The sequence below is a fragment of the Carassius carassius genome, chromosome 36, assembly GCF_963082965.1.
Source record: "Carassius carassius chromosome 36, fCarCar2.1, whole genome shotgun sequence".
In the NCBI taxonomy this organism is placed as follows: domain Eukaryota; kingdom Metazoa; phylum Chordata; class Actinopteri; order Cypriniformes; family Cyprinidae; genus Carassius; species Carassius carassius.
In genome coordinates this window covers 13,201,500-13,220,628 of record NC_081790.1, presented here as the reverse complement: position 1 = coordinate 13,220,628, position 19,129 = coordinate 13,201,500, and the positions used below count along the sequence as shown (strand labels likewise).

Below are 19,129 nucleotides of genomic sequence, written 5' to 3'. Positions count from 1 at the left end.
ACTGGCAGTTTTTAAATATGATTTAGATTTTATTTTAAGCTAAAATGATATTGCATGCAGTCACTGGAGGAACCTTGACACTGTAGACTTGTTTCCGCGGGACAGTTTAGTGTGCAAACACCGCGGGCTCTTTGATTTGGTTGTTTTTTGTTTTGTTTTGATTTCTTCGAATTGTCATTAAATATGAAGTTACATCAACAGGACCAATGAAATATAATTCATTCAAAGACTCTACGATGGTTTTATGTAAATAGCTTTATTCTGAAAATGATAAATGCGAGTTCGTCTGGATGAAATAACAAGAGGAATGCCAGTAACGTTAATTTCTTTTACGGGAACGGGAAGTAGCAACACAACAGCTACCTTAACCCCAATATTTTATTTTATTTACATTTGTACTCAACCAAAGCATTGATTTTAAAGACATTACTAGTAACGTTAGTCGTTTAATTTCTAAATGCGATGACTACTTCAACGACAAGAAAGATTTATTTGGGACAGCATCGGATTGTAAAGACAAAGGGGTAAGATTTGTTGGAAATCTGAATCTGTGTTGATTGTGTACGTTTCCAACGTTTTGTTTACAAACTTGGTTGACATGGAGCTTTTAATGGTTCACTGTGTAATCTTAACGCTTGAAAGAACTTTGTTTAATGTACACAAATAAGTAAGTGAGACTTGAAATGAGATCCCGCTGAAAATAATTGCATCAAAACCACAAAGTTTTTTTTAATGTTGAGGCTATAATTCCTATATTTAGCTTGTTTTAACTGCATGTTTTTGCATTTGTTTGTTTTATGGCTGATGGGAAATGTAAATAATTGTTGTCACTAACTGGTAGTTGTTTTTTATTTGTGTAGCTTAATTATCGCAGATGAGAAACCACATAGACAATCAAGTCGCCTGAATCAAGCATGCTCCTCTGCAACGGATATATCTGAGAACAGAAGATATAATGAGCCTAAAGTATGTTTTTTATACTCAGTTTATATAATATTAAAACACTGATAAGTTTAGTTACACTAAGTGCAAAATTCACTTTTTCTATTTGAAGGAAAACCAGAATAAGCAGTGGATGGCAGGAGACTCCACTCTGGTGATGGATGTGGAAATTTTACAAGCTATTGATGAACTGGGTCCAGAAGTCTTGAAATTCAAAAAAGATGAAAACTTTCAACAAACTGAATCAGCATCGCTTAAAAAAACCTCTGAATTTCCACAAAATTTCTGTGAGCAACAAGTGCAAAATGGAGAAAACATCAGCCCTTTAAGCCCAGGCTCAGCGTTGTCATCAACAGAGCGCAAAAGAACCAGAACACAAGCCAAAAAAGAGAACGACTGGAGAGATTTGGCCCAAAAGCTATTGTTCAGTGAAACCAAAAGGACTGAAGCAGGTGGACGGGCCCGGGGCCATGAGATGAAATGTGATAAGGACTATTCTTCACCTCAAAAGATTATCAACTCCATGAAAAAAACACCTAAAGTAGCAAACAGCAAGCAAAAGTTAAAGTTCAGAAGAGATACCAGCCCAATTGACTCTCTCAGCACCTCCAAGGACTACATTTTGTTCAGTCCGACACACATGGCTGCTGCTAAAGAGCGATCCATGTTGCAGCAGCAGCAGAGATCAATGAAAAACCTTTCAGTTTCTGTGCTAACCCCTCCTCCTGGACTGGATCTCAGTGTCCTCGGTGATGCTACACTACCAGATGCAGGTATATTTCCACTTATGCATTTAAACAAGGGACTTAAATTTTCAGATTTTCACAAACAGGAAGAATTGTCTAATTTCATCATTCATGTTATATTTATTCAGCTATTGCTCCCATCTTTAATGTTCTCAAAAAGAAGTCATTCTAAAATGCTGATTTGCTGCTCAAGAAACATTTTTTATTATTGTCAATGATAAAAACACTTGTATTGTGTAATAATTAAGTGGAAGCTGTGATACTTTATTCAGGATTCTTTGAGAACAGAAAGAACAGCATTTATTAGAACAAATTTTTTTGTGAAACCCAAAAAAAATGTTTTTACTGTCATTTTCATCAAATTGAAACTTTCTGACTCCAGACTTTTTAAACTTGTGTGGCATTTTGTAATTGAAAATAACATCAATAAAAAATGCTGGTATGTGAAATATTAATCCAGTTTTTGCTGTTTATTACACCAAACAGCACAAAGCATCCATATGGGACGTCCTGCCGATCAGTCAGACAAGCTTTTGCTCTCTAATTGGGGTCTCCCTAACCTTGTTCTGGAGAAATACCAGAGTCTTGGTGTTCAGAGGATGTTTGAGTGGCAGGCTGAGTGTCTGACCTTGGGCAAAGTGTTGGAGGGCCAGAACCTGGTGTATTCTGGTAAATAGCTGTTTTTCTTATTGTTGTTGACTGCAAATGTTTTCTTTGTATCTAGTCTTGTTTTCCTGAGAAACAGCTCCTGATAGAATACTTAATATTTAACTTATTGTGAATATGTGATACTACATGTAGTTAACTCATTTCTTTCCAGTTTAAAATGTACGGTTTTACATTTTCTTTTTTAAGCTCCAACCAGTGCAGGAAAAACTCTGGTTTCTGAGCTGTTAATCCTGAAGAGAGTTTTGGAAACGAGACAGAAGGCCATGTTCATTCTTCCTTTTGTGTCTGTGGCTCGTGAGAAGATGTTTTATCTTCAGGTTGGTTCCCATTTGATGAGTGCATACTGTATAAAAATCTCAGTTTGCCCACTGATCATAGTTTGTGAGTGCATACAGTATCTAAATATTTAATTGTTGATTTCTAAATTTAAAATGTCTGTCAATATACAATTAAGAATTTTGTTGATGAGATTCTACTAATATTACACTTGCCATTTTCACCCAGAATGTATTTCAGGAGGCAGGGGTCAGAGTGGAGGGGTATATGGGTAACACTTCAGCAGCTGGCGGGTTTTCAGCTCTGGATGTAGCTGTTTGCACAATAGAGAAAGCTAATGGACTCATCAACAGACTCATTGAAGAAGACAAATTGAATCTTCTTGGTAAAATAATGAAATTATTTTAAACACTTAAGTTTTTTTTACTCTTTAAGTAACTCTTGTAAAACTAAATTTTCACCCAATTTGCAGGAATTGTTGTGGTTGATGAGCTGCACATGGTTGGGGACTCAGGGCGTGGATATCTGTTAGAACTTTTGCTTACTAAAATCCAATACATTGGCCGAAAAAACACAGCAAGGTATGTGATAATGCAACGTTTGAGCCAGTAATCCTCCAGAAATGGTAATCCTAACAATCAGTCTCTCTGGTGAAGGTTAACACTGTTTCTATTTTAAGGGGTTCTGTTCAAAGTGCCTCTGCTGGTGTGCAGATAGTTGGTATGAGCGCCACACTGCCAAACTTGGACCTTCTTGCTCACTGGTTGAAGGCTGAGCTGTATAGTACTAACTATCGTCCTGTGCCACTGATGGAGTGGGTCAAGATAGGCACAAATGTCTATGATGGATCTATGAACCTGATCAGACAGTTCACCCCAGCTCTTCCTGTAAAGGTCAGAGCCTGACACATTTGTTGGCATCTGAAAACTGAATCAAATTTTTGCATGACATAGAATGTACCTGCTAATGTTAACTATTACAAGATAAGAAGTTAATGTGTCTGTAGGGAGATGATGATCACATTGTCAGCCTCTGCTTTGAGACGGTGCAGGATGGACACTCTGCACTGCTGTTCTGCCCTTCAAAGAACTGGTGTGAGAAACTAGCAGACAGCATTGGAAGAGAGTTTTACAATCTTCATCACAAAGGTTTACAGATACAGATATATCAAGCTGTATGCTTTTTAGTATTCAGGTATGCGTTATGCTTTTACATTGTTTGCTTTTGTAGAAATGCAGTCAGGCTCTGGAGTGCGGAGTATATCTCTGAATCAGGAAGGTCTCCAGGATGTTGTAGCTCAGCTCAAGCGTGCTCCTGCAGGCTTGGACCAGGTGCTCCAGCGAACGGTTCCCTGGGGGGTGGCCTTCCACCATGCAGGTACATGTGATTACGTGATTGATTTTGTAAATATAACATTTTAATCAGTGTTTTTTTATGAAGCTTTATTAACACTTTTTTTCAGCTTTTGTACTAATTTAAAAACATTTTTTTAAATAGAAATAATAATAATTGAAGGGATACTCAACCACAAATTGAAAATTTTGTCATTAATTTCTTACCCCCATGTTATTCCAAACCCATAAAAGCTTGGTTCGTCTTCGGGACACAATTTAAGATATTTTGGATGAAATTTGGGAGGCTTGTGACTCTCCAGTTGACTGCCTAGTAAAGTATTAAAGACAAGAATTAAGTGGTTCAATCTGAGTTTTATGAAGCGACAAGATTATTTTTTGTAAGCGAAGAAAACAAAAATAATGACTTTATTCATTTTTTCTCATCTGTTTCTCTCCACATCAGAGTAACTCCATTTTGGAGAATATGAGCTGAACACATGCAGCATACGCTCTTCCGTGTCAGCCGCACCACAAGGATGCACTGTTTTCGTTCAAATAAAAGCATAAATAAACAGAAAACAAATGCTTGTGGTGCAGCTGACACAGAAGAGTATATGCTGCTTGTGTTCAGTGAATGTAATTTCAGTGTAATTTACTTGGCAGTCTATGGGACAGACACAAGCCTCACGGTTTTCATCCAAAATATCTTAAATTGTGTTACGAAAATGAAATAAGCTTTTATGGGTTTAGAATGACATGGGGGTAAGTGATTAATGACAAAATTTTCATTTTGGGGTGGAGTATCCCTTCAAATAAACGATCCTACTGCTAGACAGTAATTTAATTAAGTAGATAATTTAAATAAACCTTTTTGTCATTTTAAAAAGATGAGGACATCCCAAATCTATTGTGTTTTCTTGTAATCCTTGTTTTAGGTCTGACATTTGATGAGAGAGATATTCTAGAAGGTGCTTTTCGTCAAGGATACATTAGGGTGCTAGCTGCCACCTCCACCTTGTCGTCTGGTGTAAATCTGCCCGCTCGTCGTGTGATTATCAGAACCCCTGTTTTTAATGGTCATTTGTTGGACATTCTAACCTATAAGCAGATGGTGGGACGAGCAGGCCGTAAAGGAGTGGACACTATAGGTGAGTGCTACTGTACATGTTTTCAATCTCATAACAACTTTTCTTAAAGGCAGGGTAGGTAAAAAAATTTATAAAAAACTTTTTTTTCCAAATTTGTTTAAACTTTATTTATATATCAATACATAATTAAAATGTAAGTACTCTGAAAAAGAAAGTATAAAAATCGAGTGTCTGTAGACCTCTCACGACTATTTTAAAGATAGCTCATTATTTCCATTCACTCCACCCCCTCCCTTCTGGGCTTTATCGTCTCTACTAGGCTCGCTAAGTAATGTTATGTTAGCTTTATTACGCAGCTACGTGTGCTAATGACACATGCTTCATGAAAAAATAAACAAAAAATATGTATGATCAAAATACAAAAAGAAAGATTTACCTGTCCAGCAGAAATAAAGCCATCAAGGAGTCACTTTTCAGCCCCTTGAGTTTCCTCAGTTCTCGCCATCGCTGGAAAGCCACGCCGATATTAACTCGTGTTTTATTTCTTTGTTTATCCAAAGACTTTTTGTTCATTGCCTTTTCTTGTACTGTTACTGTCTTCCTTTTTTTGCCTGGTTTGCCTTCACTAACTGCATAGGCTGGTACTGTGAAATTTGCTTGCTGTTTCTCTGCCATTGTTTTGGTATTCCTAGGATCCGTGCCTGTTGAATTCCTCAAATCAAACGTGCACGCGCAAGTGGGCAGGTCATGTGTGGCAAAAGGGTGGTTGCCATGGTTGCGAGAGAGTGACAGTCGCCTAAGCCAATCCTATGTTTCGTCCCGAAATGGAAATAATGAGCTGTGTTTAATACAGATTAAACGGTCTAGAGTCACTCGATTTTTATACTCTTTTTATCAGAGTACTTACATTTTAATTATGCATTGATATATATAGAAAGTTTAAACAAATTTGGAAGAAAGTTGTTTATACATGTATTACCTACCCTGCCTTTAAGTATTAAAGTTAATAGTGATGTAATGATCTGTGTTGACTCAGGTGAGAGTGTGTTGGTCTGTAAAGAGGCTGAACGTGCGAAGGGAATTAGCCTCATCCAGGGCACACTCAAGCCTATCAGCAGCTGCCTGGTGAAGCGGGAGGGTGAGGGCGTCACTACCAGCATGCTCAGGGCCATCCTCGAGGTGGGAATGTCTTTCTCCTTATAGTATGTTGTATTGTACTGTATTGGCTGCGTATGTACTGGACTTAATTTCATCATTTTGACTGAAGATCATCGTTGGAGGAGTCGCCAGCTCACCACAGGATGTGAGGATGTATGCTTCTTGCACTCTTCTCGCAGCCAGTATTGCAGCTGAACAGCCAAGTGAGGAAGAAGCTGAAACAGAAGCTCGAAACAAGGGGGCTATTGAAGCCTGCATAGAGTGGCTGATGGACAATGAGTTTATACATATACAGAAGGAGGGAGATGGTAATTTATCAAGAATTTATTTTTATTTTTTTGTGGTTTACGATAGTTTTTACATTTTGATAATTGTCTGTCTCACAGTGGAGAGGTATTGCCCCACACATCTGGGTTCTGCGACTCTGTCCTCATCTTTATCACCCCCAGAAGCCCTGGGGATTTTTGCAGATCTCCAAAGAGCAATGAAAGGATTTGTGTTGGAAAATGATCTCCATATCCTCTATCAGGTATACAAAACAGTTCAGTTTATAACTTTCTATAACAGATTTGTTCTTTATATTAAAAATATGGGTTATTAACAAAATTGTGTTTTGCATTTTTAAGATAACACCTGTGTATGTGGACTGGACTACTATTGACTGGTACCAATTCTTCTGTTTGTGGGAACAACTACCGTCTGCAATGAAACGGGTGGCTGAGATGGTGGGCATCCAAGAAGGTTTTCTGGCCCGCTCCGTTGGTGGCAAATTAATTGCTAAAACCGAAAAGCAACGCAGACAGATGGCCATTCACAAACGGTACTATGTATTTTCTTATTATAAAGTGCTTCAATTAATGTTTACAATTAAGCTGCTGTATGTTGATGTAAAAAAAAAATGTTGTGCAGTTTTTTCACAACGTTAGTTCTCCATGAACTGATAAGCGAAGAACCACTTGGAGCTGTCGCAAAGAAGTATGGCTGTAGCCGAGGACAGCTACAGTCACTTCAGCAGTCTGCCTCAACATATGCAGGTACATTGACATCTCTGTGAGGATGTAGGCATGGGCTTGCTTACTTGTCAATATAAGATAAACAATGGCATAGTAAAAAATCTGGCAACAATTTTTTTCAGGTATGGTTACAGTCTTCTGTAATCGACTTGGATGGCACAATCTAGAGCTGCTTCTGTCCCAGTTCCAGAGTCGTCTGAGTTTTGGAGTCCAGAGGGAGTTGTGTGATCTGGTTCGTATTTCTTTACTAAACGCTCAGAGAGCACGTACGCTCCACAGCTCCGGGTTTGTCACAGTGGCAGAGGTGGCCAGAGCTGATGTTGCTGAGTTGGAGAAGGCCCTCAGGAAAGCTATCCCTTTCAAAAGGTAATGAAACCGAGAGATGATTAGCCTAAAAGGTTTATTTTGTTATTCTTACGTTTGATAAGCTTTTTACTTACCGTATTTTCTGGACTATAAGTCGCACTTTTTTTCATAGTTTGGCTGGTCCTGCGACTTATAGTCAGGTGCGACTTATTTATCAAAATTAATTTGACATGAACCGAGAGAAATGAACCAAGAGAAATGAACCAATAGAAAACATTACCGTCTCCAGCCGCGAGAGGGCGCTCTATGCTGCTCAGTGCTCCTGTAGTCTACACTGAGAACATAGGGCGCCCTCTCGCGGCTGTAGACGGTAATGTTTTCTCTTGGTTCTTGGCAGGCGGCAAGGAAGTCGACCGGAAGTTGAAGTCGGCCGGGTGCCGCCATCTTGTAGCAGAACTTCACTTGCGTTAGCATCCCATTGACCTCCCATTCATTTTGGCGTCACTTTGACAGCGAATAACTTTACATCTGAGGCTTTTAAAGACTCCATTTGTCCATTATTTATTTCTAAAGATACACGACAATGTATAAAGGGCTCCATTACCTTCTATGTTACATTATGGCCCCATAGAAAGTTTTTGTAAAAATAGGCTAACGATTGCGTCATAACCACTCGACTCTCTGTCGCACAGTAGAGAAATTACCATATGGACAGGAGGAGAAGCTCGCAGGCAATTAACTTAATATGGTGTACTGGCGTTACATTTTAAAATACTATACAAAATAATTAATCAGAATACTTACTCCTGCTCACTCACGCCAAAGAACTCCCCGCTCAAGCTCTCCATCTCTGCAAGATTAACGATGGCAGTTTGCACGCACAGCTACTAGAAGATTTACATCTGTCAGACAGGTTGCTGACGTCATCAAGCTTAGTTTGAGTCTGCGCGTCAGAAATGGAAGTGCTAAAAATAGCTAAAAATGGGCTTCACTTGTCTCAATTGAGTTCCAATGGGGTCGTTGTGTCCATTTCTTTTACTGTCTATGGTTCTTGGTTCTAAATAAATGCGACTTATAGTCCAGTGCGACTTATATATGTTTTTTTTTCTAATCATTACGTATTTTTGGACTGATGCGACTTATACTCGGGTGCGACTTATAGTCCGAAAAATACGGTACTGCAGAATGTGGTCATTTTAGAGATGTGTATCAGTTATTGGTTGATATTAGTTTTTAATGATTTGATTATTAGTTTTAAAATGATTGATTTTGGTTGATTTTTTTTTATTATCACCCTTGCTGTTGTTGAACAGTTACTTTAAAGGGTTAGTTTACCCAAAAAGGAAAATAATGTCATCAATGACTCACCCTCACGTCGTTCCAAAGCCGTAAGACCTCCGTTCATCTTTGGAACACAGTTGAAGATATTTTAGATTTAGTCCGAGAGCTTTCTGTCCCTCCATTGAAGCTGTGTGTACGGTATACTGTCAATGTCCAGAAAGTTAATAAAAACTTAATCAAAGTAGTTCATGTTACATCATTAGACTTTTTTGAAGCATCTAAAATACATTTTGGTCCAAAAATAGCAAAAACGATGACTTTATTCAGCATTGTCTTCTCTTCGGGGTCTGTTGTGAGCACGTTCACTGCAGTTTAGTGATATCCGGTTCGCGAACGAATCACTCGATGTAACTAGGGGTGGCACGGTTCGCTGAAAAAAAACAGAACCGTTCGGTTCACCACACACGGTTCGGCACGCGCTAGGACCGCGGTTCAACTTAAATCTGACAAAGCATCTGTAATATGGTTTGCTATAAATAACACATAAAACAAACTGGGTTCAACTAATATATGTTTCTGTTGATGGATGCGCATTCTGGATTCCCAGACATTACAACAATAGCATGACAAAAAATAAAATTAAAATAAAACCCTGGACAAACCATTCACTCTTGATCATTGTGAAAGCCTTATGATTATGAGCAGTCATTTATTCCGTCATCATCTGGGTGCTTATAGCGCGCGTCCACAGATGAGACCTGAACAGCACACGTTAATATGTATTTAAACTAAACTCATGAACATGCCCAAATATTAAACTCTCTCTGAAGTATTATGTTTAAATGGACAAATTCAGACAAAAATTATGTCAAAATGTCCGTTTTGATAAGTATCCTACAGCAGACATAGCCGGCTGAATGATACAGGCCACTGTATCAGTGCATTCTCTTAAAGTGACAGTCTTTATATTAAGCGAACAGCAACAACAAAGAAATCACTCACTGCTCTTGATTAAAAAGTTTTATAACTTTAATAAAGAATAATCTTTAATTTATACAGTCCAATATGCAATGCTGTTTTACATTTGATTACTTTATTAAATTTCTGTACCTAAAAACTAGATCTGCCTAAAAAAAAAAAATGAAATGAAAATCACTGTTTATTGTTTGTATCTTTACTCTATTGTATTTATTTGTGCTGTTGCTTGTAGTTGGATAGAATATTCTTCTTCTTTTGTTTTTAATAGAAAGTATAGTTATTCCATAAACATAGCACATACCGAACTGTACCGAAAACCGTGACTCTAAAACCGTGAAACAAACCGAACCGTGAAAAAGTTGGACCGTGCCACCCCTAGATGTAACCGGATCTTCTTGAACCAGTTCACCAAATCGAACTGAATCTTTCGGGTTCACGTCTCCAATAAGCATTAATCTGCAAATGACTTAAGCTGTTCACTTTTTTAATTTGACTGACACTCCCTCTGAGTTAAAACAAACCAGTATCCCGGAGTAATTCATTTAATCAAACAGTACACTGACTGAACTGCTGTGAAGAGAGAACTGAAGATGAACACCGAGCCGAGCCAGATAACGAATGAAAGATTGACTTGTTCTCAAGTCAAGAACCGTTTCTGTCGGACGCGTCCGATTCGAGAACCGAGGAGCTGATGATACTGCGCATGTGTGATTCACCGTGAAGCAGACCGACACACAGAGCGTCTGAACCGAACTGATTCTTTTGTTGATTGATTCTGAACTGATTCTGTGCTAATGTTATGAGCGTGGGTAAACCGAAGGCTTGAATCAAGGGCAATCATCGCAAATGACGTCATTACATCGAGCGCAAAAGAACCGGTGAACTGTTTTCTTCAACCGGTTTATTGAATTGAACTGTCCCAAAGAACCGGTTCGCGGAAAAGAACCGAATTTCCCATCACTACTGGTGATCCGAAAACTGATGCAACCAGTTCTTGACTCGAGAACGAGTCAATCTTTTGTTCATTATCTGGCTCGGCTCGGTGTTCATCTTCAGTTCTCTCTTCACAGCAGTTCAGTCAGTGTACTGTTTGAGTAAATGAATTACCCCGGGATACTAGTTTGTTTTAACTCAGAGGGAGTGTCAGTCACATTAAAAAAGTGAACAGCTTAAGTCATTTGCAGATTAATGCTTATTGGAGACGTGAACCCTTTCAAAAGATTCAGTTCGATTTGGTGAACTGGTTCAAGAAGATCTGGTTACATCGAGTGATTCGTCCGTGAACCGAACATCACTACACTGCAGTGCTGTGAATGCGCTAACAACAGACCCGGAAAAGAAGACAATGCTGAAAAAAGTTAGTTTTTTTGCTTTTTTTTTTGGGACCAAAATGTATTTTCGATGCTTTAACAACTTCTAACTGACCCTCTGATGTCACATGATATCGCTACTTTTATGATGTTTCTATTACCTTTCTGGACATTGACAGTATACCGTACACACACTTTCAATGGAGGGACTGAGAGCTCTCGGACTAAATCTAAAATATCTTAAACTGTGTTCTGAAGATAACCGGAGGTCTTACGGGTTTGGAACGACGTGAGGGTGAGTCATTAATGACATAATTTTCCTTTTTGGGTGAACTAACCCTTTAAGTTAATACATTATAGTGTTGTGATGCATAAATTTACTAGTTGCATTTAAAATGACAGATTTTTTGTGTTTTATGTTTACTTTATTTGGGCATTGTAGTAAGTTCGTGGGAGGAAAGGAAGAGGACAAAGGGGTCGGCTGGACTGCTGACGAATTTATTAACTCAAAATAAAACTTAAACTTTACAAACACCAATGGTGACTTTTACTCTGACATCAACTCTGACATCAACACAGACACGATCGCACAACACTTTTACGGTTTACTCGTTCCGTTTCCGGTTCACGTCAGCAGTCCGTCTCTCTCTCGACTGCTTCTGTCTCTCCTGGCGTTTTATACTCTCTCCGCGCCAATTACTGAAACAAGAAACAGGTGTTGATAGTTTTTGCCCAAACCACTCACTTACCGTTCGTCTCCTGATTCTCTCTCCCGCTGCAGACTTCGCTAAACCACGCCCTCCCTGCAACAGGCATTAATTTAGTTTGTGTTATGGTTACCATCCATAACGGTTTATTGTAATGGACAGAATTTGAATATTGTTTGATCTATAAATTATTTTAAGTCTTACTGTGATCATTTGAATCTCTGCAGCTCCAGGCAGGCGGTGGATGAAAGCGAGGTAGAGGCTCAAGAACGTAAGAGTATGCGCTGCATCTGGGTCAGCGGGAAAAAGGCCTTGACTGAAAGGGAGGCTGCTCAGCAAATTGTGGCTGAGGCCCAGCTGCTCCTCCAGCAGGATTTGGCTCTTCTTGGGGTGGAATGGAACCCAGCATCCCTCGCAACAAAAACCCAGCTAGATTCCCATTCAACCGAGGAATCAGCCAACGAAAAACCACTACAGTCTATGTCAAGAGGACCAGAACTTGAAGAGGGGCAAAATATAACCACAAATGTGGACAAACACAAATTGTTGGTGGATGAACATTCTGACAGTTGTTCCCATCCTCCTTTGAGGACATTAGAGATCACTACTAATTCAGAAAAGCCAGTGGATATTGACTCCGGTGTATCATCTGCTGACTGTCAACCTGCTAAAAAATGTGAACAGCAATCAAGTACATTGCATAAAGTTCTGAAATCAATAAATGCGAAAGACAAGGGCTGTCAAAATACCCAAACAGTAAATTCCTGCAACTCTGGCAGTGACCATCGTGTAAGTCCAGTTTCGAAACGTAGAAGGATGGATGTTGTGGACGCTGATGCGCTACCCACAGTCATTGAATCAAAAACACCATCTCTAATCTCAAAAGACCCTAAACTAATATCAAATGTTGAAGAACTTTGCTTTAATAAACCTGAAACTGACTGTAAAATAGATAAAGATAAGGTGAATCTCCAGTCATTCATTGCTGGACTGAACCAAGTCATTGAGTCAAAAACTCACTCGTATGATCCAAAAAAGGGAAGGGAAACACCAAATGTTACTGCAAAAAAGTGCACATCTAAAACGAAACATTTAACTCAAAATAAAAAGCGAGAAATGGTTACTCACAGTTTTGGGACAACCAGCAGCAGAGATGAAACTGTCCAAGTTAAACATGATTTAGTTTGTTGTTCTGTGAAGCTTAGCAAGCTTAGCTCTCCTGACTTGTACACAAATGGAATGGAAGAGTTTGGTGATAGTTTTCAACTTGATACACAGACTGAAAAAATGCTTGAAGGGGATGATTTTTCACATGGAATTGGTAATTTAAACATTCTCAAAGAAAGTAACAATCATGTTGATTCAGAAAGTGAGATAAAAGTTGTCAACCAGTCATCCATCCTGGAAAATGTAAATCAAACCTATAAAGACCAAAACAAAGACCCAGTCAAAGGATTATCACCTCATAAGAAAGGCCTGGCCATTGAATTCAAACCGAAATATAACATTTCGCTTACTGACAGCCAGTTGGAGAATATTTTAAATTACAGTAACCAGGTTACTGAAGAAGAATCAAGTTCCAATAAAGCTGCTGAGCAAAGGGAAAATCATGAGTCCTCTGATCATATTACTGACAACAGCTTGAACCGGAGTAGCAGTTTTCTGTTTGACAGTCTCTACGACAACTCAATCTTGGATGCCATGGAGGAGGCAGCAATGGATCGAGACAACGAAGAAGAACAGGTGGTTGAAGCGTGTGCCAATTCAAACGCCTCTTCTCCAGAACTCATTCCGGCGAGAAGAGATGCCGTGTCAACGGAGGATCAGGAAGCAATCCAATGGGGGGAATCATCTTTCAATCTTTCAGAATGGGGAGATTCACTCCTTATTGGAGAGCAGTACCTTGATAAAATTAACAATGCTGTCAAGGCTGGTGATGGCCCAAGATTGGGTGCAGAGAAGCCCAGTTATACAGATGACATTGTGTCTGAACTACATGTATCACAAAGCAATGAGCCTCTTTCAAGGGTTTCAGCTGAAAGAAGTCAATTAAACAGTTCATCATTTCACATCAGCCCAGGAATGCAGGATATTTTTGACAAATGGTCTGATCAGTTTTCAACTCTATCTGAGATTCCAGGGCAGTCAAATTCAACAGTGGTGGAACCAAATGCTGCTGCTGCTCCTGTTGTCGAAAAAGCTGTTGCCTCAATTACAAACAGTGGAATTTATCAGGGAGGTCCAAGAAACTCAAAAACAGAAGATTTCGTGTTAGTCCCAGCCAAACCAGTGACTCACAATGACCTTATTCCTCCCACGCCAGTTTCTGAACCAGTCACACCACGAGTTAAAATGACCACTTCAGCTATACAATCACCTCTTAATGTCACTAAGCACAGGTCTGAACTGGATCCAAATTCTAAATCCAGTTCCCAGAAAGTTTATCAGTCTTGTTTGAGGACAAACACAGCATCAGATTTAGACACGTCTCTAGCTGATGAGGGCTTTATGAGGCTTTCTCAGTGTCAGTCACTTCCTGCTTCAAACTCCTGCAGTCCAGAAACATTCTCCATAATCGATGTGGCAAGTGATATTAGGCTTTTCCATACATTTATAAAGGAGTGGAAAACAAAGGACAGATTTTCTCTTGCTCTTGCCTGTGAGAAGATAGACAACACCTCGGTGCAAGCTGAGACAGTTATAGGTGGAAAATTTAAAAAACGTAAGACTTTAGAAAAAAGTTGTTTCTTATGTTTTAGTATCCCAATATACTGTACATCTAAGCAATGTTCCCTCTTTATGATCACTTTTTATCCATTTAATATATCCTTGCAGAATAAAAGTATTTAAAAAAAAATAGAATAGTGTATATTGTAACACAAAATTTGTATTTTGAATCAACACTGTTATTTTTTACATTTTATCAAAGAATCCTGAAAAATATCACAGGTCTCAAAAAATCTTAAGCAGCACAACTGTTTCCAACACTGATTATAAATTAGCATATTATAATGATTTCTGATGGATCATGTGACACTGAAAATTCATCTTTGATTTATAGGAATAAAGTATATTTTAAAGTATATAAAAATAGAAAACTTGTGAAATAATAATCAGTATTTTTAGCAAATAGATACAGCCTTGTTGAGCCTAAGAAACTTCTGTAAAAAAATTTACTGATTCCAAACTTTTGAATGGCAGTGTATACTGTAAAAAAGAAATTCTCAGGTAACCTAAAATATACATTATATAGTTACATCAAGGGTCCAATAAATAGAAATATGCACATAATAAATAACACATCAAAGTTAAAAGTTACACACTATTTTTGTGTGTCCACTGTACAGGTGTGGTATAAAGATTGTTTTTGCTCAGGTGACCGAAATGTCCGCCCAATAGAGAAAAGTTTTGCTCAGCAAGAAAAAAATTTAGAGGGAACATTGCATATAAGACAATGTAATATCCAGAAATTATCCAGTTTATAAACTTGTGTAATCTGTTTGAAGCTACTACCCCAATGAGGAAAAGAAAAGATAGCTTCTTTCTTAAGGGATATGAGGATCTTGTTGTCATTGGCATATCTGTATGCTGGGGAGCAAAAGATGCTTATTTTGTGTCTCTACAAAAGGAGCTGTCAGACACAGGTAAGAAACATGTCATTGTGAACTTGTTAAACAACTTTAATGAGCTTGTTTCATTGAATGCCTCTAAACCTACTGCTATTCTTGTCTTTTGACAGATATAAGTGCCAGTTTAGCTCCACCGCCTCTTGATGAGACCCTTATAGTTGAGGAGCGACTGAATCAAATTCAGTGCTGCTTGAGAAAAGAATCAGCTGTGATAGTCTCTTATGATTTCATTCATGTTTACAAGACCCTGCTACTTGCATGTGAGCTTGCTATGCTTGGCACATTTGAAGACCCAAAGGTTGGTTAGAATACAGTCAGACAGAAAAAAAAAGAAAAAAAAAAACATTCTGTTCAGTTTGGCATGTTCAATTTTTGTCCCTCACTAGATTGCATGCTGGCTTCTGGATTCAAGCTCCAAAGAGCGCACTCTCCACAACATGGTATCCAGCTTTGCTACTGAGGATCTCCTGATGCTGGAGGGAATTAGTCCTGGTCAGGGTGTGCAGAGTTTAGGGATCTTTGGAGATGCCAGTCAGCCTGGACGCTACAGAGCTGCTGTTGAGTCTGTTCTGGTCTTCAGAGTCATGACGCAACTCAACTGTCTTCTTGAAAAGGATGGTTTCTTAGGTAGAAACATAATTTGAGCCTCTGGATTTGTCTGTATTAGGGGTGTCCAGTCCTGCTCCTGGATGGTGTCCTGCAGAGTAGGAGCTCCAGCCAGCCCCTACACTTGCGTGAAAGTTTCTAGTAATTCTGAAGATCCTGATTAGCTGGTTGGGATGTTTTTAATTAGTTAATAAACTCTGCAGGATAGTGGCAATACAGGTGCAGGATTGAACAAACCTGGTCTATATTTGAGTTGGTGATATAGATACTAATTATTTGATGTCTTGTTCTTTTCTTTGCTAGACGTATTCAGGAAAGTAGAGATGCCCACCCAGTACTGCCTGGCATTGTTGGAGCTAAATGGAATTGGGTTTAGTGTTGCTGAATGTGAGGCTCAGAAACATGTGATGCAGGCCAAGCTAAGTGCTCTTGAATCCCAAGCTTATCAGCTAGCGGGACACAGCTTCTCACTGACCAGTCCAGAGGATGTAGCAGAGGTTATCATTATCTCCATTCAAAATAATAATGGCCTTATACATTTACCCACATAGAAATTCATTATCCTGTATGAAAAACTTTATAATCCTCCATCTCAACTTTTACAGGTATTGTTTCTTGAGTTGAAGCTGCCTCCCAATGGAGATTTAAATGCTCTAAAGAATAAGAAGACACTGGGCTACACTAGGAGAGCAGGAGCCCGTATCAAACTTTCCAAGCAGTTCAGTACAACTAAGGTACGTTCCAGTGTCAGCTCTATTCTTTCATTTAAGCTTATGGTATGTACTTCCTGAATACACTCTTTTCTTATTTCATCAGGATGTTTTAGAAAAGCTCAAGCCACTGCATCAGTTACCAAGTGTTATTCTTGAGTGGAGAAGGATCACGAATGCATTGACAAAAGTGGTTTTCCCCTTGCAACGAGAGAAGAAGTGGCACTCACTTCTGAAGATGGACCGAATACATCCAGTTTCACAGTCACACACCGCCACGGGTGTGGAGCATGAAGAATTACCCTTTAAACTTTATATATGTCAGAATTTGAATGTTTGAATCTTTCTCTCACATAGGTCGCGTGAGCTTTACTGAACCAAACATTCAAAATGTCCCTAAAGATTTTGAAATTCAGATGCCAACACTTATAGAAGAAAGTCAACCATCACAGAATGGTGCAAGCAAAACATGGTACAGTCTTATATTCTTGCAATATTTTCCCACTTTTTTATTCTATATACCAAAATACATGTGTACATATTTATATATATGTTTAAAATTGTTTATTTCAGGGGTAAACGATTAAAGATGAACCGGCAGTTGGCACCCCTTTTAAAGGTATCAGACGAATCACCAGAAAAAGGGATGCCTTTTTCTGTCAGCATGAGGCATGCTTTTGTTCCTTTTTCAGGTATGAAACTATTATTGAGGGGTTTGGTTAAAGAGGGGATAATTTAAATGGACATCTGTTTACTTATTTAAACATTATTTATTCCACATTTACATGCTTTCTGTTTTAATCTTGTATCTGTATTCAGGAGGTCTGATTCTGGCTGCTGACTACTCACAGCTGGAGCTCCGAATTTTAGCTCATCTGTCCCGGGACAGGCGGCTCCTCCATGTGCTCAACAGTGGTGAAGATGTGTTTAAAAGCATAGCAGCAGAGTGGAAAATGGTAGACCCTGCTTCAGTTGATGATAATATGAGGCAACAAGCCAAACAGGTTTGCTACATATTTACATATGTTCATGTACAAGCATTCTAAAAGAAGCTTTTTTTTATTGTAAATTACTATACAGTAGTCATTAGCACATTAATATTATCACTTGCCACTGATTATATTGAAATTGTATTTTTGTCACTAAAATCATAAACATTTTTGTCAATAGATTTGTTATGGAATAATCTATGGCATGGGAGCAAAGTCTCTTGGAGAACAAATGGGCATCGATGAGAATGATGCTGCTTGTTATATTGAGTCGTTTAAATCCAGATACACTGGTAAAATATTACAATTTATAATTGGTGCCTGGTCAAAAAAAGAAAGTGTGAAATAACTTATTTCTTGTTTTTCTATCAGGCATACAGAACTTTCTGCGTGAAACTGTGCAGAAATGTGGGAAAAATGGTTATGTGCAGACGTTACTCGGAAGGAAGCGCTTTTTGCCTGGAATAAAAGACACAAATGTTTACATAAAGTCTCACGTAAGTCTTCACAATTCCTCTATTAGAATATACCTGGAGAGGAATAAGTGTTTAATTTCTGTCCTCATTTTTTAGGCAGAACGACAGGCAGTAAACACAACCGTCCAGGGCTCTGCTGCTGACATTGTTAAGTTAGCAACCATCAACATCCAGCGTAGATTGGAGGCAGCATTTCCTGGAGTTCCCACATCACATCAACACCCTCCCATCAGACTGAGTATGACCAACTTCATATCACAGTGTTTTCACTATTACATGTGAGATGTAAATTTAATATATAATGTTTTGCTCAGGTGGTAGGCACAGAAACCAGTGTAGACCCTCTCGAGGAGGCTTTTTTATACTTCAGCTGCATGATGAACTCATCTACGAGGTTGCAGAGGAAGATGTCATTCAGGTAATTGGGAAGACTAGTCTAATTATTACATTTACCTTGGACTGTAAGCAAAGTTCAGTGGTGATAAGTCTAACAATATTGTTTTTACAGGTTGCACAGATTATGAAGCGAGAAATGGAAAGTGTTGTGAAATTGTATGTTAAGCTCAGAGTAAAAGTCAAAGTGGGCCCAAGCTGGGGTAAACTTCAAGACCTGGACATTTAAAACAAATGTGTCCTTTAATCTACTCTTAAATTACTGATCGTGATTAAGAATTACTTGAATCAACTCTTAAAACACTAAATGTGCAGATGTATTTTTTATATATATATATATATATATATATATATATATATATATATATATATATATATATATATATATATATATATATATATATATGCAGTGAATGTTTTTAATCTGAAATAAAATTCAACAGATGCTATTAAGTTAAAGATACTTGAAATGGAAATATTTCTGTACATTGTTTTTAAGCATTTGTTGAAGACAATAT

General features: G+C 38.4%; 1 protein-coding gene across 2 annotated transcripts; it reads left to right on the top strand.

Annotated features, from left to right (window-relative positions):
• Positions 1-343: 343 nt before the first annotated feature.
• polq (polymerase (DNA directed), theta) lies at positions 344-18,930 on the top strand. Of its 2 annotated transcripts, XM_059526342.1 has the most exons (32): positions 344-524; positions 861-966; positions 1,055-1,715; positions 2,175-2,357; positions 2,544-2,674; positions 2,862-3,018; positions 3,106-3,214; positions 3,313-3,526; positions 3,640-3,781; positions 3,864-4,010; positions 4,903-5,115; positions 6,092-6,234; positions 6,323-6,521; positions 6,600-6,742; positions 6,840-7,033; positions 7,123-7,247; positions 7,349-7,592; positions 12,036-14,530; positions 15,315-15,452; positions 15,548-15,735; positions 15,824-16,064; positions 16,347-16,540; positions 16,649-16,777; positions 16,860-17,034; positions 17,111-17,225; positions 17,327-17,445; positions 17,573-17,757; positions 17,924-18,035; positions 18,115-18,239; positions 18,315-18,456; positions 18,533-18,636; positions 18,727-18,930. In XM_059526342.1, exons 1-32 carry the CDS (start codon positions 463-465, stop codon positions 18,838-18,840), a joined length of 7,749 nt encoding a protein of 2,582 aa, XP_059382325.1. In that variant the 5' UTR covers positions 344-462; the 3' UTR covers positions 18,841-18,930. The 2 variants fall into 2 exon arrangements, with proteins under 2 accessions (XP_059382325.1, XP_059382324.1); XM_059526341.1 differs by having other exon boundaries at positions 6,323-6,742.
• Positions 18,931-19,129: the final 199 nt, after the last annotated feature.